General features: G+C 38.3%; 3 protein-coding genes and 1 non-coding gene across 7 annotated transcripts; all 4 read right to left on the reverse strand.

The window, feature by feature from the left end:
* Nucleotides 1-1,182: 1,182 nt before the first annotated feature.
* Nucleotides 1,183-12,303, reverse strand: LOC122646462 (DNA repair protein RAD51 homolog 4). Of its 4 annotated transcripts, XM_043840027.1 has the most exons (10): nt 11,979-12,302; nt 10,676-10,755; nt 10,480-10,595; nt 10,299-10,380; nt 10,036-10,170; nt 5,763-5,876; nt 5,589-5,679; nt 4,141-4,211; nt 1,859-2,008; nt 1,183-1,253 (listed from the first exon to the last, which is right to left on the reverse strand). In XM_043840027.1, the coding sequence occupies exons 1-10, from the start codon at nt 12,064-12,066 to the stop codon at nt 1,215-1,217; spliced, it is 966 nt and encodes a 321-aa protein (XP_043695962.1). In that variant the 5' UTR covers nt 12,067-12,302; the 3' UTR covers nt 1,183-1,214. The 4 variants fall into 4 exon arrangements, 3 of the variants coding, with proteins under 3 accessions (XP_043695962.1, XP_043695968.1, XP_043695979.1); XR_006330625.1 differs by lacking the exon at nt 4,141-4,211 and having other exon boundaries at nt 11,979-12,303; XM_043840033.1 differs by lacking the exon at nt 1,183-1,253 and having other exon boundaries at nt 1,870-2,008; nt 5,558-5,679; nt 11,979-12,303.
* On the reverse strand, nt 12,137-12,290 carry LOC122649269. Its single transcript, XR_006331236.1, has one exon. It is a non-coding gene; the product is annotated as a U12 minor spliceosomal RNA (small nuclear RNA).
* A 2,005-nt stretch (nt 12,304-14,308) lies between the features above and the next one.
* On the reverse strand, nt 14,309-15,911 carry LOC122646454 (glutelin type-D 1). Its single transcript, XM_043840015.1, has 3 exons — nt 15,692-15,911; nt 14,561-15,281; nt 14,309-14,467 (listed from the first exon to the last, which is right to left on the reverse strand). Exons 1-3 carry the CDS (start codon nt 15,885-15,887, stop codon nt 14,314-14,316), a joined length of 1,071 nt encoding a protein of 356 aa, XP_043695950.1. The 5' UTR covers nt 15,888-15,911; the 3' UTR covers nt 14,309-14,313.
* Nucleotides 15,912-19,114: 3,203 nt separating this feature from the next.
* On the reverse strand, nt 19,115-24,122 carry LOC122642671 (metal tolerance protein 11-like). The gene is made up of 6 exons (XM_043836219.1): nt 23,812-24,122; nt 23,001-23,110; nt 22,653-22,898; nt 21,377-21,457; nt 21,032-21,265; nt 19,115-19,546 (listed from the first exon to the last, which is right to left on the reverse strand). Exons 1-6 carry the CDS (start codon nt 23,987-23,989, stop codon nt 19,199-19,201), a joined length of 1,197 nt encoding a protein of 398 aa, XP_043692154.1. The 5' UTR covers nt 23,990-24,122; the 3' UTR covers nt 19,115-19,198.
* Between the last annotated feature and the right edge of the window lie 1,191 nt (nt 24,123-25,313).

The following is a 25,313-nucleotide window of genomic DNA, read 5'->3' on the forward strand; positions in this document are numbered from 1 at the left end:
ATGTATCCTCAACACAAAGAAAACGACTCAAATTCCCTCTGATAGCAATATTGTTTTTTTGCATTAGATTCATGGTAACAACTAACAACATCTTAAAGCATCACATTAGCTTCAACAGGAACTCACAAACTATGGAACGTTAAACACAATATGCTTGTCACCAAATCCATACTAAAACAGTTGCACCCAATCAATGACTCTTGCACTTTTTGTGGCAATCATCTCTCAGAGACTAAGGCATTTTTTACCCCTTTTTTTTTTTTTTTTTTTTTTTTTTTTTTTTTTCTGGGGTGGTAAATGACTAAAAGGCAATTACTCATGTCCTGCCCATTATCCAAGTCCGAGGACCCCTAGGACTTGGGATTGAGAATTAGATGCTTATTTAGGAATGGATTTAGCTCATAAACTATTAACTTCAAATATTTCTCTACAAGTCTAAGGTAGCGTTTGGTATGCATTCTAAGTTGATTTCATACTCTCGAATGATAAAAATAGTTGCCTAAGAATGTAAAATCGACCTAGAATGCATACCAAACAGTCTAAATTTTTCAAGGACCCATTATGACACTTCAAATGTAAAAGTAAAACCGGTATCACACAGGAAGCCGAGGGGAGAGCCATCCAACAAGGCTTCCTACGTTCTAAATTTCTCTGTTTTTTGAGTTTATTTTCAAATACAAGGTGATCTATAAGAAGCAAAGGATTACTCTCATTTCTAGTGTCAGGCCCTGTTACCTACAGGGCAGGCCTTCCTAGTCTCCTAGGTTGCTCAAATATTTAACACAAACCAATTTTTTGGATAAGTAAAATTCAAGGTCGTTTTGTCGAATAATTTCCAGGGTAGGCTGCTGGAAGGTCAATTTGCCGGATAACTTTCCTAAGTGTAAATTTCTAATAGAAGCCTCCAAATTTGAAAATCAATCTACATCTCTTTAAAAAAAAAAAAAATGTTTATAAAAACAAAGAAACATTTTTGTCCTCTTCTTTGGACACGTGAAAATTTTGTCCTCTTTACTTTTTTTTTTTTTAAATTATATTTATGTTTATAGTAGTAGTATCGTTGCAGTTGTCTTCTTTCTTCTTGGCCCCAACCCTGAGGCCCATAGTTGAAATAAAACAAAACAAATATTTTCTTGTCCCGCTCTTGTCCAAGTTCCATGTCCTCCTCCACACCCCTTCCTCCTATTTTTCCTTTTCATCAACCTTCCAGTCGCTCAATCCTCAATCATAAACCTCACAAACCGTCCAGAAGCCTACACAAGGGACACCAGCACAATTTAGGCACAACTATCAACCATAATAAATAAATGCACACAACTTCCTCTGATAACTTCCAGAGAGGAAACAAAATTCCAATAGCATAAAAAAATCTCAATGGGGCAAAACTCAACAAGACCTAAATAGGAATGGCAATCGCTCAGGCACAGGGTGGTTCATTTGCACTGTCCCTTAGAATTCCTCGGGTTTGTGCCAATTTTACATGGTAACAGCCAGCAACGTCCTGCAGATTCATCTGCAAGTTGAACCTTACCTTCCTCTATAGAAACGGCATGTACTAAGTGGGACTTGGGATAAACCCTTCCCATTGCCATCCCTACTTTTATCTTGCAGCCTCTCTGATGGACAATCAATTCAACAAGTCTCCCTAGGGAACAAACCAATCTAACTGTCTCAGCCCAAATTTACAGGCCAACAATCATAAAGGGATATTGAAACAGTGAAGCTTTTCACCAGGAGTTTTGAGTGTGAGCTGCTTAACTGTTAGCATGCTTGTAGCATATAACATGTTAGGATGCATCATCAACTGTTCCACAAAACTTACAGATAACAAGAAATGAAAGAAAGATAATATACATACCACACTTGGGTGCTTTAGCAAAGACGCATCGCACAAGTTGCCACCACGATCACGGGAGAGCAGTATCCGCACGTGTGGGACACTCTTCCAACTTTCTCCAAGGGCAGGCTTAAGGGAACCTCCCTCTCCTCCCACCATGTGATTTGTCACCTTAATCAATGCATCATTAACAGTCACTCTATATAAGATTAAGAAACCATGATGGAAAGCAGAAATATTATTTTAGTCAAAAGTGACAAATTGCTCTTTGGAAGTAGGTTTCCAGCTATATATAGTTGATTATGTCACTGATTCCCACTAGGTTAGAACATTCTGGAAAGACAACAATTTCTCATATACTATTCCAACAACTAATCTTTACTTATACTAAAGTTTTACTCCTTTGCAATTTGCACACATTTTTTAGACTAAAATTATGTTAGTCAACTAGGTAGCCGGCTATATGTATACTGTTTTGCAATCAAACTCTATTTAAAACCATATCTGCTACTGAAAGAATTCATGTCTTTTTTGCACTTCCTGCAGGTCATCGTCAGCCTTTCCTTGCTCTTCTAGCACCTCCAACTGTAGGCATATAAGCATATAACTCCTCCACTGGAGGATTCTTTGGTGGCCGGACCATCTCGATTAAATCTCACCCACTATGTCCTCAGTTGGAACCTTTCCCAAGTGAGATCTCTTAAATGCATTGATTTCCAATTACACCACAGTTTTGCCATGACCATCTAAATATGTCCAACTTAGCTACTCCTTTTAAATATTGTTGTTCCTTCCTAATATTCAACTCCAGAAAGCATTGTCTCATAGGTGCACAATAAAGTTATTATTAATTTCAATTTTTTTTTCTGGTAGAAATTATTATCAATTTCAGAAAGTGCACCAACCGGATAACAATCCAAAAGCTCCACACCACTTCATCTACACAATTCTTAATATAAGGACAATTTCATCAATAATCTTTCGCTTTTTAAGTCAAATAACATAAGCAATTCAAAAATACTTTTACCACAACAAACACTTGCCTCCTACATTACAAAAGTTTGGTTTTTATATCTAAATAACTATCAAAGGATAAAAAATTACCTCCAGAATCGCCCATCATATTGCAGCTTGTCATACTAAATAGCCTTGTCTCGACTAAATGGGGTTTGATTACAAGAATCAAGTTTTTCCATTCAACTCTTTCTAAAGTCAACTTGAATGGCAATACTCCTGACAGTAGATAGAGTTAAATAGGAAACAGGATTCTTGTATCCTACCCCTTGAGTTATATTTTATCATCATGAATGACAGTTGTATGTACATAATTCCACAGCTCATTTTATTGAGTTGAAAATGAAAATATTTTGTTATAATACCAAGTCAATGGTACTTATAAATATGTATTATATGACATACAGAAATATACAAAAACATATGTAATATTTGTTAAACAAAAAATGAAGGGTCTTGTTATGAGACACCCACTTAGGTGGTAAAATAAATTGCACTTGACATAAAATATCTGCTACATGGCAGCTCCGATGGGCCCAATTTTGTGCACATGTTGACCCCAAGGTCCCCTGCCCACATGCAGATTTCAGTCCAATTCAAGTTAGCTAGTTGGCATAAGTGCATAACAAACCATAGAAAAATCCAAAACTGTGAAAAGGGTGCATGTGGCTACGAGGAGGTGCATGGACATATATGCCATTACACTGGAGGGTAAATGATTGAATTAGAGGCTGAAATTAGACATGCTGCCAATCCAGACCTTGACCTGTCTATCCATACGTTGCAACTGCCAGCATCATCCTACAAGTAAGGGCATTTGCTGTCAAGTGCTGTTTCGAAATATCACCACCAGTGATTCTTAACTTTTCCTAACGTGGGTAAGTATACATGCATATACGTAGGTTGGGTTAAGGGTTAGGTGAGCCTGAGCCAGGGGCCTCAACTCTAACCCTAGCCCTAGTTCAGCCTGACCTCAAGATTTGAGTTTCCAATCCTATCCCAGCCCAGCCTAACCTGGGTCAAAATCAGGAACCAACTGATCAAGTTAAGGTTATAGCCTGGCCAAGTTGTATCCCTAGTTAAATCTAACCCCATGTCTTAGGGTAGAGGGACCCACCAACTGCACCAAATAAACATAACCAGTCCCATGCATGTGGTCACTGCTTTAGATACTACAAAGGAATCTGATTCTTCCCCCGCCCCCCCCCCCTCCCCCCCCGGGCTCCCTTCCCTCTTCCTTTTCCTAGGTTATAAGAGTATGATTGTTGGGTTACAAGACTGTAACTGACCAATACAGAGAGATTATGCTCATGTGCTAATTTCTTTAGAAGCAAACCAGCTGAAGTCATCAAAGAATGTCCTGCAAGCCCATAAAAATGACAAACAAATTTGTCAAGTTTGAGTAATGCATGCATAATTTAAGTACAACAAACATATCCAATAAAGAGTACAAACAACATGGTTATTACCAAATAAAAGGAATCAAATATATCCAAGAAAGAGTACACCAAAATGTTTACAACCAAGGGAAAGGTAGCAAACATATACATCCTTTCGAGCAGTTACTTGTATACATAGCTATCAAGAAGACTAGGCGACCCAAGGCATTGGAGGGGTGCCTAGGTGTGCAGTAGTAATATAGCAATGATAATTTTATATAATTATGCTTATATGCAACATAGAAGCCATATCAATGCAATATGATATAATTATGTTAGTAATGACCAAATATGAGAAAATCAATATAAAAGAAATAAAGCATAAGACATAATATAAACATATTCATAAAAAAATAGAACAATAAACATAAATCAACGTAAACTCCTGAAGTATTCAAAATCTGATATAATATCATGCATACTGTCACAAGGCTACAAGGAGACTCCTAGGCATTCAAGGCGGTTGGCGTGTCGTTGCTTTGGACCCAAGAAGGCACCTGAACACCTAGGTGGGGCACCTCGCCTAGGCCGCCTTGACAACTATGCATATACGCACAATTACTATGATTATGGACATACATCCACTGAAGCTCATATTAACTACGTTGATTGCAAGCTCAGCTCATACCAAACCCAAGGTGTGCAAGAGAGACCAAAGATTTAAAATACATAATTGTCCAGAGGTAAGATAGCAGAATTATGTGCATGCCATTGGAAAAGTATAGATCGGTGCAGTGAGGGTATCTATGGATGGCCCACCTAGATTTGCAATGTGGAAGAGTGATAAACCAATTCCAATCATTAGTTATCAAGGCAACGGTTTGATAGGCCACATGACAAATTTCAGACCCAAATTCAATCATATACCCTCCCATCTATTCACATATACTTTTGGTAATCCTAGATTTTCCAAAGTTTTTATTTAGCCACTTGACCAACCCTACATGGGCTTAAGCTTAACATGTGGGCAGTTGATTTTTGGGTCTACCTGTCAACAAAATTTCAGCCCCATCCAACCTGCCAGACGACACTAGGTGTGCTGTCCATAGACACCCTGTGGATGTACCCATCCATAAAATCCACTCCCAACACGACAACACCTTAAAAAAAACAATACCCATAAAAACAATGATAATTCATTGTTTACTACCCTGCATGACAACTTTGTTCAGAAGACAAGGTGGGCCATAAGTACGATATAATTTTTTGACTAGTTAAATAAAATTCAGGTATTTGCTAAAGCAGCTTGCGTATATCCAATATATACCCAGGAAATTTTGATGTGCAAGGATGTATACCATTTGCACCATTGCCTCCCAGGATTGGGGTTATGAGGGAGGAGATCGAATCAATTATAAGCAACTGCACTTGATTATCTCCAGTGAAGGCCTGAGGCAAATAGACAGATATAAAATAGCAGGAAATTGATTTCTAAAATAAAAACTTTGAGAGGGATTTATTTGGATGAAAACCTGAGATTTCAATTTGCATTCTACCTGCTGCAGCACATCCAACAGGGCAAAAATGTCAAAAACTGAATAACTAAATATATTTCTCAGCACTCTTTCAAGACTTCTTTGTCTGTCCTGCAAAGTAAAAGAGCATTAAGATCAGAGTCTTACTCACTAAAGAAATTGTTACAAATATACATAAATATTTGAAGCATACAGAAGTAAGGACAAATACCATGGCACAATGTTGAATACTTGAATACTAGCAACTTCTTAGGTAACAAAAATTCATTCTATAAATATTCAAATATATATTTTTTTTATTAGTATAGATGTACGTAAAAATTTAACCAAACATGTATAAAACTACGGTTAAATGATGTAATAGATTACTTCCGAAATCATTCTCTCCAATCCTCAGAAGCCTTTTTATATTCTCTCCACATACATGAACGATAAACGACAAAAAGAAGGCTGATATCAGACTGTAAGATGAAATATAGAATATGAAAATTACTACCTCAACTTAACAACATATTCAAAATTGTTGACTAACTAGATCAGCTGACGTCTTGTACCAGTAGACACCTAGTAGGGCATAGTTGACCGAATAGCCAAAAATCCAAACTCGTATATAACTTGGTCTGTATGTTGAAGCAACTGGTCTATGAGCATAGTTAAAAATTCGTCGAGATCTCACCGAGGTCTTGAAAATCTCAGAGATCTCGACCTGGTCGAGACGAGATTGCATACGAGATCTCAAACTTACATAGTTTCAGTCGAGTTTACCGAAATTTCGACGAGATCTCGAAAATCTCAGCGAAATCTCGAAATCTCAGATATATCAAATTGAGGACTCGATCCAACACGTGGCATTCATATGTCATGTAGACGGAGGACAATGCACGTTGCCTCCATTGGACCATGAGTGGACTCGATCCAGCACGTTAAAGTTTTGGAGCCAAATATGGCCATTTGCCCACCGAAAAAGAAAAGTCTCGTCGAGATCTCAACATCTCGGTTGTCTCGAACTGGTCGAGATGAGTTTTAGAACCTTGTCAATGAGCTACTTCTTCTGTTGTTGACAAGTGGTACATATGTGTATATCTCCGTGTATACATATCGTGAGGTGGTGCTAACACAAACAATAGATCTCAGTATGGTGAGTGAGATAAACAAGGCTTTTAAGCTGTCTGGTCCTATCTTTCTGGGTTAGGTCAACCAATCAACCTACACAGAACAGCCAGGTCATAACTATCCAGTCGCTAAACAAAACTTGTCAAGGGGAATGTTCCCAGAATTAGTGGTTCACCCGCAGGAACAATAAAATTTTTATAACAGTGAACAAAACCATGGTTGGGAGGCTTTTGGATTCAACTCAGGAACATGTAAATGATGTCCAAGTGTCAGACACATGTACAACTCATAATTGAAATGTGCAGGTAATGTAATCAACAAATAAAAAAATACACATTTAAATTAGAAGGAATTTTCAGATTTTCTACATCCTATCAATTGTATTCACTGTTCAGTGGGTTATTTCCTCTCATCTTGCTCTACGCAACTGGGCGAGAGAGAGAGAGATGGTTAAAGTAAAGGGGGGGGGGGGGAGTTATCCTTATTAAACACTAAGTTCTTTTTTTTTTTGGTGAAGGGACATCTTATTCAGATGCAAGTGTTGGGCTGGTGGCCGGAGAGATACAATTTTCCCGCAGCCACAGAGTGGAATTTGGCCATACTGTCTTACACTGCATAGACAGGGCCTTCCGGGCTAGAGAGTCCGCAACAGTGTTTGCCTCTCTAGGAATGTAAACAAAGTTACAAGAAACAAGACAACTAGCCAGATATTTTATGTCATCCACCACCGGTTGCATCAAGGAGGGAGCAATTCTGGAAGGCTCAGTGATGTAGGAAATGGCCTCCAAGCTGTCCGATTAGATGATGAGGTCGTCCACGGCCAAGGCAATTCCTTCAAGGATACCACATCGGATTGCAGATGTTTCTCCCAATGTAACATCATCAAAAGAGCTTACATCTGAGATAACCAGAATAGGAGTACCATCCGAAGTTCTGATAACCACACCAACGCCACATCTTTGCATTCCTGGGTCTCTAGAAGCATCGTAGTTCACCTTCAGAATTCCTTGTGGAGGAGGCTGCCATCTCGTTGCTGGTCTTACCTGGTCGGTGCTGGTGTTAGCCATGCTCTTCTTAGGAGGGGGATGGGCAAGAAGGATTCCTTATGAGATCTTGAAGCAGCTTCGAGCACCTCCGCTTGGGTCCAGACCTTCCTTCCAAACACTGTTGATAATAAATTTCAGTTATTCATTTAAAAAAAATGAAGTATTTGTCCGTACTTAATCCATTAAAGGGTATTTTCGTGCTGAAAAACAGGTCTAGTCTCACATTGACACCCATAAAAGTAGGAGGCTTGCTTTGCTTAATACTAATATATAATATCTGTAACCTATATTCAGGAAGATGCACTGGCATTGAAGCATTTCATGATCCCAAAGTCATGCACAAGCAAGATGCAAAAGACCACTTGCTTAGTTTACAAAAGCTCCAGAAAGCAAAAAAACTGAATGTTTAATACTCACTGGCAGAACATTTGTTAACTCTCCAGAAACCACAAATCAATTCCTTGAATTTCTCCATTAGTGCCGCATTCCTCTTTCACTTCCTGCTGGTTTCCCAACCAGCAATAAATTGAAGTTCTCAGTTTATTCCTTCTTAGGAGTGGCATCAATTTCCTCCAACACCCTAGGAGTGTGGAATTTTGCGCCTTGTCTTTTGTCATATCAAAATCCAATAACCATGGCCTTCCAATAAAAATATGACCAGTGTCCATGAAGTCCATATTAGACCATACGCCATATTCATAATTATTTTCAATAAGAAAAAATCTTATTGAACTATAGGAAGCAATGGGAACCTCCAACTTCTTAAAATCGATTGATGACATGAGGGTGAGGATGCTTTTCTCTCAGCAATTTTATATTGGCAAAATCTGTCCTAGTCCGGCAAGACTATAGAATATGTCTAGAGTGACATCATATTTTGCCATGGGAAGGGTGATATGGCTATCTAGACTGCATGGATATCTAGAAAATGGCCTAGATTGGCCACCTGTCAAATTTCAAACTTGGATCCAACCATATATTCTCCCATGCTTTGATATATTCCCTTGTACTTCCAGCCGTCAATTTCTTTTTCGAGAAGTTCCATGAAACCTTATTTTGCCACTTCGCCAACTCTGCTCTAGCTCAAGCTTCACATGTGAGAAGAGGACCTTCAGGTCCATCTGTCCAAAAAAATTCAGCTCTATACTATCTGCCACGTGACAGATATTTGTTCCAGTCTAGAGAAACTTGTCCTTTGATATTTGCCATTGCCTCTGAAAGACAAATTCTCACAGCTAGCCCCATCAGTGATGATATTGTAAACCTTCCTATCAAACAAGACCATTAGCAGACTTAAGCATTGCTGTGAATCAGAAACTTCCCCAAATTGTGCTTCTGTTGTCACCCATCAAACAGGAAAAGTTTGTCAACTTCCTCTTCCTTCTTAAGCATATTGATCATACTCTGGTGCTTCATATAACTTCCCCTCAAAAGTTCAACTCTATCAACTCTCTGATGAAGAGAAGGCAATGAAAAATATACTTCCACCAACAATCAACACGATGGACCCATGCAATTTTTCCTCTTTTTCTACTCCACTCTCCTCAACCAGTCTGAAGTTGTACAACTTATTGCTACAGTTGTTTTATCATTTCTAGTTGTTAAGCTTTGAAACACGTTAATTTGCAGCAAGAAGTAAATATAATAGTATGAACTTTCGCCATCAACCTTCCACTTTTTAGGGGCAGCAAGTATAATATGTAAACTTAAGAAAGCATTATAGAAATTTAAACAGAGACCCATAGTTTGGTATAAGCAATCTAACAGAGAAAAGAAAATTTTTGGCTACAAGCACCCCCAAGCTGATCATTAATTGTTTGTGAATCATTGAAGACAGAACAAAAGCACTTATTGTACATTACTGTTTTAAGGCGTACTTAGTGGAAATACCAAAAAATTATGAAGTTATATTGGAAAGGTATTAAGATGCAGAAGAAGTGAAAACACAGTTAACAATATTTCCTCCTCCTCCAGTCTCTCTCTTATTCTCTCGTCTTGTTCTTTCATTCTTAATGTGGTACTAATCATTACTGTTCTTCAATAACAATCATAGCTCACCAACAAAGCGGGGAAAAAAACATAATGGAAATAGGAGCAAGAATAAGTTTGACCTCCTTGGAAGAAGAGCTCATGCTTCGAGTGAGAAAGCATGCAATGCGTCTGGGTGAAAAGGAGTTACACGTATCTAAGAACATGACAGCACCCGTGTACTTGTCCGCAACATTAGATGCAGCTTGAAGACAAATCTGAATGAGTAAATAGGGTTTATGATCTAACAACTGAAGAGGTCCACACAATTCAAGTAAACTCTTAAAGCAATATTAGAGACATTTTTAAAATAGAAAGTTTAAAAGTAGTAGTCACATCCTCTTACTTGTGTTTTACCACAAGACGATGGCCCTACTAGTTCTGTTAACTGTCCTTGATGCAATCCACCTTGAAGAAGATGATCAATCCTGTCCCACACATCTTTACAAGTTAAATGATGCCTCTAAATAGACAAAAAATCCCTACCACGTTTTCAATCTAGAAGGAAATTCTGGGTTTCAAGATACCCTTCATATCCAGTTGACAAGACATGCTTATTCTGTAGAGCATCTTCCAACAACTTCATACCATTTAACCATGGTTGATGATGATTGTCTATGATAGAAAGGATTCTCGTAATTCCCTATTTAGAAACAAAAGCATAAGTAGAAGTCCTTTTAGAAATTCATGCATACAGAAATATAATTTAATATTAACACTAACTTGTTTCAATTTCTTTGAAGTGTCATGCTGCTCTGCAAAAGCAACTAGTACATTAAGGTCATGAACAAGGAAATCTTCCACTGCACAGAACAGACATAACTAGGGAGAATGAATATTCTGTCCTCTTGCTGGTCATTCATTCATATCATCAAAATATTAAGAACAAAGAACAGAAAGAAAGATAAATAAGTTAATCAAACCCCTTAAGCATAAGAAGAATAAATCATCAACCATGCCATAGTTCACCGTAACCCTTTTTCACTCTCATTTGTGAAATGAATTTTCTTTTCCTCAGATGCAAATGGATAAATATGACTTGTCATTAAAATTGAAGGGTGAAGAATTCCATAACAGCAGTTAAGTCCAGCAATTGTGTACAGAGCTAAATGTACAACAGGGATACATTGAAAGAAGCTGAGACAGGGGTGTTGAGATGGACATGGCAACACTCTATTTGTGTTTGGACTTCGGCCAAGCTAAAAGCAACTTTCTGTCCACAGGTCAGTGAAGTTCAACGCCGGCCAGCCATATTTTTGCAGTTGCCCAGCCATTTTCAAGAGGCTCATCTAAACACGCACGACCCAAGCAAGATGCCAAGATACGAGGCATAGCCAGGAAAAGCAAGAAACGTTGGCTGTCCTCTGGTCCAAACAAAGCCTAGGAATGACAGAATCAGAAATGAGCTAAAAGTCGACAATTGAACGCACTAGTTAGCGAATGAGGGCATGGTCGAAGTGGTGAGCAAATAAATACCGAATCGTGCATTAACAACAAAAATGGTCTTAAAAGAGTGGAAAGGTGGGCAGAACAGGATCCAATATCTAACTTTCGTCCCGAAGTAGTTTGTGAAAATGCTTAGGAGATTAAATTACGGATCTGTATAACAAGCAATTCATGGATACTGTGAATCAGAAAGTTACAAATTCCTGTTTAGACTCATCCACCAGCTTCGTCCCCGGTCATGACAGACTTCCATATACAGTGAATCAGAAAGTTACAAATTCCGCACTAGACTCCCCAACCGGCACACCAATCCTCTTCGAAGATCTATCCATTTCACCTATGACTTTCGTCACGCTCGGCAAACCCAAGAGTAGTAGAATACCAATTTGAAGTCCAGATGATGCCCTACGACGACATCCCAACTCTTACATAATTATGAACTAGGTTTTAAGCAAAGTAGAAAAATTTGATGAGACCTCAAATAAGTGATCAATCTCAATTGGTATGACCTATACTTTGCAATAGTCACTGCTAGGTAAGCGAAGCCAAAGAGTTCAAGATAATAAAAAACAACGCACACCTGAAAGTATGCCTTGAGAAGAACAGAACTGCTGAAAATTAGAGTCAATTTCGGAAAATTCACGCTCCAGAGCCTTCAATGGTGGCATTAGTTCCGTTGTAATGAATGACAGAAATAAATTTTGATTTACTGAAGATTTAGTGGGGGTTTTGGGTTTTAAGGGAGGCCCACACAAGCTAGTTCTGCAGAAGTAAGCAGCGTCTACGCTCGGTCAGCCTATAACCCCTCCAAAAATTCTTGCGCAACATCAGTTAGCGCGGCGAGCGGCTCCCACCACTCGCTTTGTTTTCCTTACTCATTAGTTTAAGGCGGTTTGTAATGTAGTTGGAGCTTCATATATATAGCATGTCTAAGCCATGGGTTTCTGTTTCAGTTCCGGTATGGGACTATCAACTTAAATCTCCTTACTGAGTTTCCCTTCACGCCATGAACTCATGCTACGCCGTGAGTGTCACACGTGCTACAATGGACCGGAAAAAGGGACGCAACTTGCGATCCCGCAAGGGTGAGCTCATGGTTCAAAGGCACAATTTTGGACAGGCAGAAAATTGAGTTTGGCCGAGATCTAGACAATTGGTGTATTTTTTATAATTTGAAACCAGGTTTTGGTGGGCTTTTGATCTAATTAGATCATGAAACTTGGTATACAGTCTCCTTTGGGTCATTTAAACACAATGACATTAACAAATTTTAAAATATCAAATAAGAAGATCAACTGTAGTAGCTTTATCTAACTAAACAATGATATTGGCAAGAAAAATCTAAATATATCTAACCATATGATTATGGTTGCAAATTTTATTACACTTACTCTTTTCTCTTGGTACCGATGGTAAATTACTTTGGAAATCTATACCGTTTCAGGGGACTAAGAGCATGTAAACGGAAAGAAATTAACAACAAAATCTTTTGTCAGAATATTAGTTTCTAAAGGAATGGTTAGAGTCCAATCTAAGTATTGGGCATTAGATTGGGCCAACTCAGCATAAGATTAGGTTAAAGGGCTCTCTTTTGCGATCCATCACTAAGGAGCTTTTGGCTATTGGTAAGATACCTAATGCTTGGTAACAAAACCAGCTACCATGTCTGCTTACCTAAACCAAAATGAGAGTAGAGGGTTATGGTCTTTCTGTATGAGTTTGTGGCATCTTTCTAGCCTACTCATGCCTTCTAGGGGGTTGGATTGTCTTCATCAGAGATTAGTTCATGACATGTAGAACAAAGATCAGCTAGAGACTTGACTTTTTAGCTTTTTTGATTGTAGTCCAGTGACTGATTACCCCACAGAGAGGTCCTCAGAAACTCAACCACACCAAAGGAAAGGGAATGAAAGCCTCCTCCATGAAGATGTCCCATTAAAGATCAAAATCATGCAATTTGGAGTAGATAGAGAGAGAGTACATATGTGAGATGAAGAACCAAAAACGGAAAAGAAGGGAGAAAATCCAAGCTGGGTTGATTATTTCTAGATAATTATGTAGTACCAAATCTGATTTAGAAGAACTGCAGATGGCAGAAACAGAGCATGAATCCCAAAGACAGAACATTAAAAAGATGTTTATTTCAGTTCCAGATCCCTTTCCAGCTCCATTAGATTCACCTCAAATCGTACAGATTCTAAAATCCGAAACGAATACCTAAACATTTGGTTGTTCGATTTTGATTCAATTTTAATCAACCCAGTCTCTTTTTTTTTTTTTTTGGGAAATCCTTAGATAGTTGCAGAGTTTGTGACCATTTTTTTATGCCCTTCCTTACTTACCCCTGTTCACTTTGCAAATGTTTCTACCACATCAAACACCTCACTTTATTATCGGGTTCAATTTACCTCATTCTCAATTTACCACATAAAACCTCTCATTTGAGATATATACTTACTTGATAAACCAGATGTGCCATGATGTTTATAAAGGTCTACATGTATACCCCTAAAAAGACTTTTGCACCACACAACATTGGAATAATATGGGAAGCATTGTTTTAGCTATAGTTATTGGTACCGGTATTCTACCCAACAAAAAATAAAAATTTATTGGTACCGGTACTGGTGTCCATATCGATTGAAAAATAAACCATTTTAAAGTCAACATTCCCGATATATTGGAAACAAAATTATACGTGCAGAGGACCGAACTCGCCAGCGATACCAATATCTAGTACCATCAACCATGTTCCATGTTTGAGAGAAGAAAGAGATCTCCAACAAATTTATTAAAATCATTGTTGCAGAATACTAAACAAAAGGCCTAAACCATAAGAAAAACGGAAAGATTCAGTGAGTACTACAGTGGACTTCATTATTTGAAAATAAAATTGGCCAGTCTTCTCCGGTTCCTTAATTTGCAGGAGGGAAGAAGATGGCATCTTGTGTCCTCTTCGATCGGAATAGTTTCTCTAGTTCAGGATCCACATTGAAAGCCCCCTCAAGCACTTGAGGAGACAAAGCTTTCCACACAGAGGTAGCCCCAGCCATATGGGTGAATACGGGACTGCAAGCACCACCATTAATAATCAAATTGGAATTTGTATTCTAAAGAAAAGATGTTCAAGAATTGGGGGAGAGAGAGAGAGAGAGAACTTACTTTGGAGTGCTGATGATGGAGAACCAATGCATGCCATCATTGTCGGCAATCTTGGAGACCACATGGAACCTTGGAACAATAAACAAGTTACCAGCCTTGAGAGTGGTCTCAAGAACACGTTTACCATCAACACCGACGACCTGAACACGGCCGCTGCCCTTCAGCACGTAAGTCACCTGATAGGCAGAGTCGCAAGAGAAACCAGGGGAACACATAGCATGTCCATCGATCCTGACAAGATCCGCACCAAGTCCAACTTGTCCCACCAAAGGCAGATTTTGAGTGTTCAACACCACAACACGACCACCATTCTTGATGTCAACATCCAAGGGCGCTTCCTCACAGTTGAGAGCCAACCCTTCTCTGAGTTCTGCCTTGGGCTCTGGCAAGCTCAATCCTTCCTTCAGCTTCACAATGCCGGTGCCTGGTTGGCTTCCAACGAGCGCCTTCGCTTTATCCTCCGGCAGGTCAAATGCTCGGCCCACAAACTCGGTCGATAACCCATTGAGGAATCCATTCGAACCAGTGAGATAGAATTCGGTGAACTCACCCCTTTTGCGAGATTTAGAGGTATCACCTAGGAACAGAACGACGAGTTCCTCGTCCTGGTTGTTGAACCACCAGGTCACGACACCGAATGGGAGGGCAAGTGAGTCACCCTTCTTGATCGGGATCACCGTCTCCTCAGATTCGGGAAGAACGATTCCAACCCTACCGGATCCTGTAAAATCATATCCAAAAATATTTAATCGATGATCAATATCAACAGTAACAAGATGAGCATACCAATCGAGATCGTAATTTCCTCTCAAAAAACCACACAATTCAGAGAAATAATATTAATGATCGAAATGCACAAAGCTGAAACCTAAATCAAGAAATTAGCTACAAAAATCATCGATAGAAGATGAGGGGCATGATTGAGTCAGGTTGCAGGTGTTGAAGACATCATTATAGAATTATCGGTTTAAAAATTACTAAAAGGACGATCAGAAAGAGGAAGGGGGAGGGGGGAGAGAGATGAGGAAACCAATCCCAATTTCTATCTCAATCTGGATTCTGAACCTAAAGAAAGACTAGAAAAACCAGACGGATTATTTTATTTATTCTAATAATTATTAATTCATATACCTTGTATAACATAAGCGACCTTAGCGGAATCAGAGTAACTAGGAAGGGCGAAGCCATTCTTCTCTAGGGCAAGCTTCGCTGCTCCGATGTTGCCTTCATGAAGCATGGGAAGTTCAGAAGGTAACCATGTGTAGTACGATCCACCATTACCACCATAGAGTTTCTTTGCCAACACGGGAGAGAGATCAACTGCCATTGTCTCTTTTTCAAATCTCACTCAGATGCGCTACAAACAAACACAACGTTGTGTAATCGGAAGCCCAAGAAGAAGAAAGAGACAACAAAAAGAGTTCTTTATCACTGACAATGAATCTGATGCTCATGCACCGGGAATTTATAGGCCATTGTGACTGATAGAATCGGAGAGATAATGAAGTCATTGTACGAAAAGAGTTTTTCTCTATGGATGAGACCTACCGAAGGAGCGAAGGACCAGGCATTAGATAGAGATTAACCCTGACAATAAGCTAATCTCCAAACCGGCTAGGAACAATTTAGGGATGTAAATGGATACTCCAAGATCCGTATTCGATTTGTATCCCTAATTCCCTATAAGTTTATGTGATCCATATTTAAAAAAACAGTTTTGTGAGAACTATCCGAACCCGTATGAAAATTAAATAAAAGAAAAAAATTCATAAAGATATCAGACTTCAACATTAATCCTAGTGGATTACTCATAACTCCACTCTCTAGTTTCCACTCAGTTGTAAATTGATAGTATTTTATTCATATCCGTTTAGTGAAATCTGTATTTGAAAAATCAGAAAAATCAGTTATCTGAATAGAAAACTAATCGGATACAGATAATGTTATATTCTATTTGAATTTAAATTCAATCCATTGACATCTCTAAGCAAAATACTTGCATTAATTTCGCAGGTTCTTGGCTTGCGTTAACTAACTTTTTTTTTTTTTGTTTTTGGCCAATGACAACTTGCGTTAACTAACTTGGGAGAAGATTTTCAACCAATAAATTTAAGAGAAAAACTAATTTATGCTTGAATTCGGCTTCCTTAATATGAGTAAAAAGGAAAGTTAGATTGGATTTAGATATTACTCTTCAGTCTCCACACCATCAAGGTATGAAAATATGGTGAAGGAAAAGGATGAAAGAATTCACTCCCCACCCCCAAAAAAAAATCATATCCCTTAAATCTTGTAATCCTAATCAACTTTTTTTTTTTTTTTTGGTAAGAATCCTAATCAACTTTATATCTTAGAATTCTTAACTTTAGATATTGTAGGAGAAAAGTATTTTAGATATTGCATAAAAGATGATAATGGCAGATGTAGATTTCAACCATTTGAAGGAAAAAAATAAAAATGCCAAAAAGAAAAAACTCAAAGATAAGTCCATTATTTAAAAAAAAAAATTATGGATCACCATCATGTACGTTAATTCTTGCGCTCTTTTGTGTTGGGGGTGGGGGGAGTAGGGTGTTAGTCTTGATGTGTTTGAAAATTTTTTAAAAATACTTTGGATTAAATTTGGAACTAAATTGCTTAGCTATTTGGGATTTAAATTGAGCATATGTCATTATTATTATAAAAAAAACCCCCACTTTTGCAGATAAGAAAATGACATCGAGACAATTTAATATGAAGCCAATTTCGGCAAGGACTAGAAAAAAAAGGAGATTTTTCCTCTGACCGAGTTTTCATTCACCGTGGGGTGGGAGAGAGCAAGAATGGGTATCGAGAGGGTATTTTGGAACAGACTAAAACCCTAGGAAGCGTTTGTGAACCCTAGGATGGTGGTGAACCGTGCTCCATGCGTGCTTCCCATTGACCCCTACGCTGGCACAAGCACCACGCAACCTGGCCAACTGTGTTTACGCCGAACAAGACCCCTCTTGCCTAGGTGGACCTTTTGCCTTTTCTTTCCCATTTCTTGCCGTGTATCTTTTTGAGGTGTGGTTTATTGAATAGCCACATAGGAATGCCTTCCTATGCGGTCCTAATATTTGTCATTTTGGCATGCCATAGTAGGTCATTTTAAATTGATCAAAAAACATGTTAATGGAATGATAAATAACAGCATTCGGCTCACACTGGAGTTCACATCACCCTTCCATGTGGTACAATGAAGAACACCTTTTTATGTGGGCAATGCAAAGAGCATTTGTCATAATATGCAAAACCCAAAACCTGCTAAAGTCCCAACACTTCAATGACCTAAAGCAAACCTTTCGATAATGTACTTCCTATTTACAAACAAAAGCAAGAAGCACGACTTGTTCCTCGTGCTTAAATTTTGCAAGGTGGCTTCTTCCCCTGTCTTGTACATTTTTTCGTTTATTGATCCATCTGGTATCTATAACATTTACTACTTTATTTTTATTAGATCGAAAAAAAAGGAATTCCCTCACTGCATACATCTGCAACAAGGAAAAGGAAATAGACTGTGGAAGAATTTGGTTCTGGAAGGGATCAGGTAGTTGCAATGACAGAAATTTTATAGATTCTAGGATCTCCAAATAAGAGCAAGAAGGGACAACAAGAAGTCCAAGCTTGCTAATGTCACATGGATCCATTAAATTTTGAAATTGTTGGGATATTCATGCGTAGATTGGTAATAGATAAGCATGCTTATTAATACTTTCCAAGAGACAAAATATGGGGAAGACCATTGAACAAGGTACATGGAGAAATCAGATCGCTGAAAATAGACACATGGTTAACAGCAACCTTATCTAGGTTGGGCATGACTACTCAGCAATCATTTTTACCAATCAAAAAGTAATAGCTGCCCAATCCACAGTACTGGGGCTTAAGATATCACTGGAATTTGGATATAAATAGTCTTGTGGATCAATCAATATGGACTTCACAGAAACATTTGTAACCCCCCAAATCTTGCGAGAGCTATTGCTTTTTCCAAGATCAGAGACATTTTGGTTACCCTCTACACAGACGGATTATTATCCTCTCCAATTCCCTATAGCTCGGCAGTGCGGCAGTGCTAGTGTGGATATCCGACATGTGGCAGCTCGGACATCTAACGGTCTGAGCTCAACATAGTCAATGAGCTTGGACCGTCGGATGTCCAAGCTGCCATGTGTCGGACATCCATACTAGCACTGTCGCACTGCCGAGCTATAGGGAATTGGAGAAGATAATTTTCTCTACACAGACTCAAGTTGTGTTAAAGGCAATTCAAAAACTGATCAAGAACCAGTTATGGAAGAGAAGGGTGGGAGGGAGACAGAGAGAGAGAGAGAGGGAAGATTACAGGAAGCTCAAGGAAACTTTAAAGAGGCATCTCATTTTTGCCTTTTACTTTTATGTTTTGGGCATCACTAGCATTCTCTGGTAGATGCAGTGACTGCTAGAACAATATATATAATGATAAACGTTCAAATCTTGACATCAACCCCACCCCAACAACCACAACCCCCCCCCCCCCCCCCAAACCTCCCAAAAAAAGGAAGTGCTATTCATCTGGGAGGAAGACAAAATGGTCATATTATACTCAAAACACATAAGCCCCAACCCCCTTAAGAGCTAAGAGTGAGCTTGAGCATGCTCAGGCTTGTGTGTGAACTCATAATCAAGGTGAACAAAGGCACGCTCAATATCAGGTAGACGCTCTAGCTTTTCCTGCAAGGACTCCCCAATATCATGTGCCTCCCGCAATGGCATATCAGATGGCAACACAATGTCAACCTCAACAAAGTAATGAGACCCAAAGGTGTACGCACGCACCGTGTCAATATGCCTTATGGCCTTGTGATGGTTCCAGCAAAGATATGTCAACTTCTGCAGGTACTCTGGTGCAGCTGCCCTGCCTACTAGGGAATTCACGTTTTCCAGCACGGTCATTGACCATGTACGGATGGTGTATATGGCAAGCTGCAAAAAATATGAGCTCACATTCAACCAGTGCAAACATATGAAAAAAATATGGCAGAGAAGAAAGAAGCTTGACTCTGACTGTACCATAACTCATGGCACACATGAAGAATGATATCATTTACTTGAAAATCAACCCAATCAGAAAAGCATTCATGTGGAGGTCAGAGATATCTTGTGAATGTTAAGAGGGTGAGTCAGAAAGAAGGTTAGTCTCATCATCTAGTACCAGTAAGGTCAACTTTTGGTTAAAAGTTGACGCTCCATCTCATTGCAATGGAAATAAAAGGATAGGAAGTAAAATAAAATCAAAACTAAAATATAAACTTTTGTAATCATTAATTAACATGTTTGTGTAGCTAAATCCAAATCTGGTCATTAAATATTACTTTACTTTGCAATCAAATCCCTTGGATTTGAAAAACAAAATACATATTACATCTGGAAAATATAATTACCAAATATAGTAAGAGTTTTAAGTTAGACAAACATGATTACAAAAGTTTCCTTTTTCAAACCAATTTCCCTTTCATTTTCGTTGTTTTTCTTGCAACCAGACGGATGCAAAATAAATTTAAAAAAGAAAAGGAAAACTTTTGTAATCATAACTATGTAACTACCTTAAATTCTTACCCTTTATGGTAATACACTTTTACTGAAGGCATTTCCACAGCCCATTGAGGAAGGGCTTCCCATGCAGCCCACACTCACTGTGCCACATCAACAGATAACCTTGCTACTCTGACCATTGACTAGAAAGGGCATGGTCTGGATTAGCAATGTATTTCAGAGCCTAATACAAGCAAATACCCCCATGTATTGGCATTCATTCCCCATCTATGTCCATTCATGCCTTCTGGTACTTTGAACACTACTGTGCACTCTCCCAGTCCTGGATTTTCAAAGGTCAATCTTTCCACTTGGCATGGGCTGAATTTGACATGTGAGCAGGGGCCTAAGGATCTACCTATCCACAAAATTTGGACCCCATCCAATATGCCACATGGAAAATATTTGGGCCATGGAGGAACCAAGAGTCCTAGAACTTTTCAAATAGATTCCCAAGCCTTATCATAATTTGCTACTAAAATCCAAGTTATTTGGTTGAAAAGTCAAATAAAATTTAAGGGGAAGGGTTCTCTGAACCATTAGCATAGCCTACACCCTCTCACGTTGAATTTTTTATTTTATTTTTAGGAAAGAGAAAAGTTCATAAAAAAGAACTCTGCACGACAGGGTGTAGGCTACACTGGTGGTTTAGAGACACTTTCCCCAAAATTTAATTACTATATCTAGTATTTTTGTTAAACTTAATCAATCAAAACAATCATTGTTGGTAATGATTAAAAAAATCATTTTGTTTTTGTTTTTATTCTGTTTCACTTCCCTTCAAATGGACACATCAAATGGTAAGTCCTGATAGCAGTGTATTAATTGTATAGTGGAGTTGAGGACACAAAGTCTAATCTCAAAACAATAACTTACAATAATGGCTCCAACAGGGTCCATCCAATCATTGATATAATTGGCAAGAAGAACAGCAACAAGGCCGATAACATTGGTGATGACATCAAAAAAGTGATCCTGGGCATAAGCTTTGACAATCTCATTGGTGAACGTGCGACAGTAAACAGCTAGGAGGAGCTTAACCAGTGTCACAGAGAGCATGATCCCAATCACCCATTGCACTTGCTCCTTGGTCAAATTGAATTCACCTTCCTGGAAGGATAGTGGGTGAAATGCCAGGAACTTGAGTTAGCACTAGGAATTACCAAAAAAACTTATTTTTTTAAAACTATGAGTCAAATTAAGAAAACAGATGCTACTTACATCAGATAACAGCGTCCGAATTGACTCCAAGATTATCTGCAAACCGAGTGTAGCCATAACAGATGCAAATACGAGGATTCCCTGCATAAAATTCTCTGGCTCAGGATTGAGCATTGAAACAAACAACTCTTATTCAAGACTTCTTTTTTTTTTTTTTGGGGGGGGGGGGGGGGGTTTGGGAGTTCACATATTTCCATCACTTTGATCACATTCTAAAATTGAGGCCATGCCTTATGATAGAGAAATGGACAAGGGTCCTCACTTCATAAAAATTTCTCCGGTGCAGAAATAAGCCTGCTGGATTAAACATTACTCCATTTAAATACTATAAAAGCATGAAATTTTGTTAAATGCAACTTGGATCCAATAAATAGAGCATCAATCAGATCCACTTTTTCATATGCAGAAGAAAAGACAAGGAACAGTTATAGACCCTATCTCACTTACAGAACAAATTTATTCTCTTCCTCAAAAATAGGTTATCTCAGTCTCCTCCCTACTTAAGCGAGTAGCTAATATAAAGGCATAAGAGGATCCTTTACCAGATAAGGAATTCCAAGCGGCAATGACCAAAAAAAAAAAAAGAAGGGTAATAAGCAGCCTGCCTAATCTTTTGAACTTTTTCATTTATTTCCCAATATATTTTATGTAAACAGTACTGGCAAATCCTATTCAGTCCAAACAGGACCCTAAGTGGTTTGGAAGAAACCATCCCTTACAACCTTCCCTAAATATATCAGATGATGACATGCAACGTTACCCTGTTATAATGAAAACAAATAAATACACAGGGCCATGCAGCCATGCCCGCAAACATGCACTACAACCTATTTGGTGAAAGAAATCAGGGACTATTAGCCCAAGCAAAAGAAGCACCAAACAACACTACCTGTTGCATTGGTAAGAGATGTCATAATCTAGTACTAGATAGCTAAGCTCCTTAACAGTTGACACAGTGAACTTGAAATTACAGACGTCATACAGTTTCAAGCATTAGGAGATTAACTCATTGACCAGCATCAAGACAACATCTCTTAGTTAAAAGACACTATTACTGCACAAAGCCTGGAATGCAATGAGCCATACATTGACAATTATTATTACTAGCACGCTTGATTGTATACACATAAACTAATGTGCATGTAGAAGTGCCAAAAGAAGCATAGATGCTTAAATGTACAAAGGAATATTGCATTAAAACATACAAATTTGTATGCACGTCTATTCCAATTAAGCATTTTGCAATCAATAGCAACTAACACATGAAGGCACTGACCAATGGCTGCATCCGTTTCTTTCCAATAGGGTACCGGTATGGGTTTGGTGTCTGCATGGTGAATGCAGTAAACCACAGGATAAAACCTGATAAGAGATCAAGAAGTGAGTCCAACGTTGATGCTATGATTGCCAATGAACCACTTCTAAGGGATGCATAAACTTTGGCGGCAAAAAGAACCATGTTTGCAACATTTGATATTCTAATGGCCATTGTCTCACTTCTAGCCAAATTTTCCCGCTCTTCCTGGAACCATTACAGTGACCATGTCAATTGAAAATATTTGCTGTTAAATAAACTTAGAAAATGCTCTTGTAGAGGAAAGATAATGAAAGCACAAATATAAACCTGAGACATTTCAGGAAGAAAACCACGTTCTGTTAAGGCGTCCATTTCACTGAATCCCTCCAACATTTCTACCTGTTGTTGGTAGTATTCAGCCACAACATCCTCTGGACCTGCAATCAATGAGCAAAACAAATATATTATGAAAAAAGAGAATTTATCCAATTTCTTCAATCATTATTTGTAGTAAAGGCGTTATCTAAACAGAAATTTTCCCCTACCATCATTTATTCCCATACTTATGTACAAAATGCAATGGTGGGAACTGTGACCTACAGTTTGTTACAAAGTACTAAACTCAGATATAGAAGACAATGATTTCAACTTTATGCTCATCAAGTTTTTAACGTCAATTATCCCTGGATAGACAGAGTACTAAACTCACATAAAATCCTCCGCTTCCTTGCAAAGAAGAGGCAATTCCATTTTTAAGATGGGAATTAAGGTAGTAATATTAAGGATGAGGACAAACACTAATTGAAAGGGGGAAAAGAAAGGGATGGATTAAAATATATAGAAATAAAAATAGAACTACGAATATGAACCTGATCAAAGAAATAGAATCATTCATCAAAAAAAAAAAAAAAAAAGAATCTAATGTATCAAGAAATTCTACAGATAGAGCAGACAGAATAATTCCAATAAAGAGCCAAAGACCGAAGAAGGTAAAAGAGAAAAGGACAGCACACAAAACTAATCGGAAAAAAAAAATAACAAAGGAACGAATGAAATATGTTTCAAAAAGAGGAGAAAAAAAAAAAAAAAGCTTGCTCGAATAAAATACTAGAATGGTGAAAGGAACGGATACGATGACCTAAGACACCGAGGCAGTCATGAAGACCCCGAGGTGGTTTCTCTTTGTTGTGCTCAGATAGCTGAAGACCGTCGAAGTTCAATCGCCAGGAGCGTTCCCCACCATTGCCGGAATCGGGGAGTAGCAGGTCCTCCTCCGAGCCGTTGAGATCATTGCCGACCATCTCCGTTTCCTTCATTGTGCAGCCACCGGACTTGAAGAAACCCTAGAGAAGTCTGAGGCGAACAAGAGAGCAGCAGAACTTCCTATCATATCACAAGGAATCCATCATTCGATACTTTTAAGGGATTCATTCAATGAATCAATATAGGCGACGAATAACTAAACTACTTCTTGTTGTCGGAAGAGCCAGATTATTTTCAACTACTTATCCGACTGGAAGTCTTGAATCCACAGAGACAGAAAGAGAAAGAAAATGGCGCAGCTGACAAGTCGAGGAGTTACGAAATTATGAGATCGAACCGCAGAGATTCTCACCTTCACACCTTTGCTGTGTAGTACTCAGTACCTGAAGTTCTGTTTCGGGGAAGACCGAGAGTCCGAAACGGAGATTTTATTACTGTTACGGTGTCGCTTGTCTCGCTCTTGCCCTTTAGTCCTTTACCCTTTTTTTACTGAAAAAGTTTTAAAACATCAGAATGTTATACCCGTAAGGGGTATCTTAGTAAATTAAACTTCCACACCTACTTAATTGATGAAGATGGCGAGGATACAACGCCGCCACCATTGACTTTCGAGAGAGTCCAAAGTCCCAAAAGAGTAAGTGATAGTGACAGAGATCCTTATATCAAAGCCATGACGAGACGTGGCAGTCAATCATTCATTCAGTTGTAGAGTGAAGTGTAGAGTAATTGATCAGTTTTATATCTTAGATACCTGTCTTGTAGTGACGAGAGTCGTGCAGAGGAAGCACCTCATAGGTGCTTTATTATTAATATATGGTATTTATTCTTTTTTTGGTAAATATATGGTAATCATTCTTTTAATAGACATGTGATCCACATTACTATTTCTATATGATTCAAAATTTTCCGATTAATTTGTGTTAATAAACAAGTTTAAAAATCTATGACATGAACTCTAGAACTTTCATCTTTAATTTCTTGAAAAATGAAAGGGAACAACTCATACATGATGGGATATATGTGTAAGATGAATTGCCAAATTTGATGTGTTATCAAGGAGGTCTCAATAATAAGTCTTTGACAAAATTATTATTCCTTTTACATAAAATATATATAGTGTGCAACAATGGAGTCTTGAGTGAATTGCAGAAAACAAATTTAAACTCCTATAGCATGCTTATTTTAGACTAAAGTTTGGGGCTAAGTTAATCTCAAGCCACATTCGATGTTCATTTGCACTTGGATGGATATTAGGAACAATGAAGGATATTTCGGACCCCCAACAAATAAAGGGAGTAATAATAATGATAGATTCATTGATGTTTAATTCCAAGAGAATCGAGGAAAACTCTCTAAAGTTTTTATCAAATAGTTATT

Source organism: Telopea speciosissima, chromosome 1 (genome assembly GCF_018873765.1).
Source record: "Telopea speciosissima isolate NSW1024214 ecotype Mountain lineage chromosome 1, Tspe_v1, whole genome shotgun sequence".
Lineage (NCBI taxonomy): Eukaryota > Viridiplantae > Streptophyta > Magnoliopsida > Proteales > Proteaceae > Telopea > Telopea speciosissima.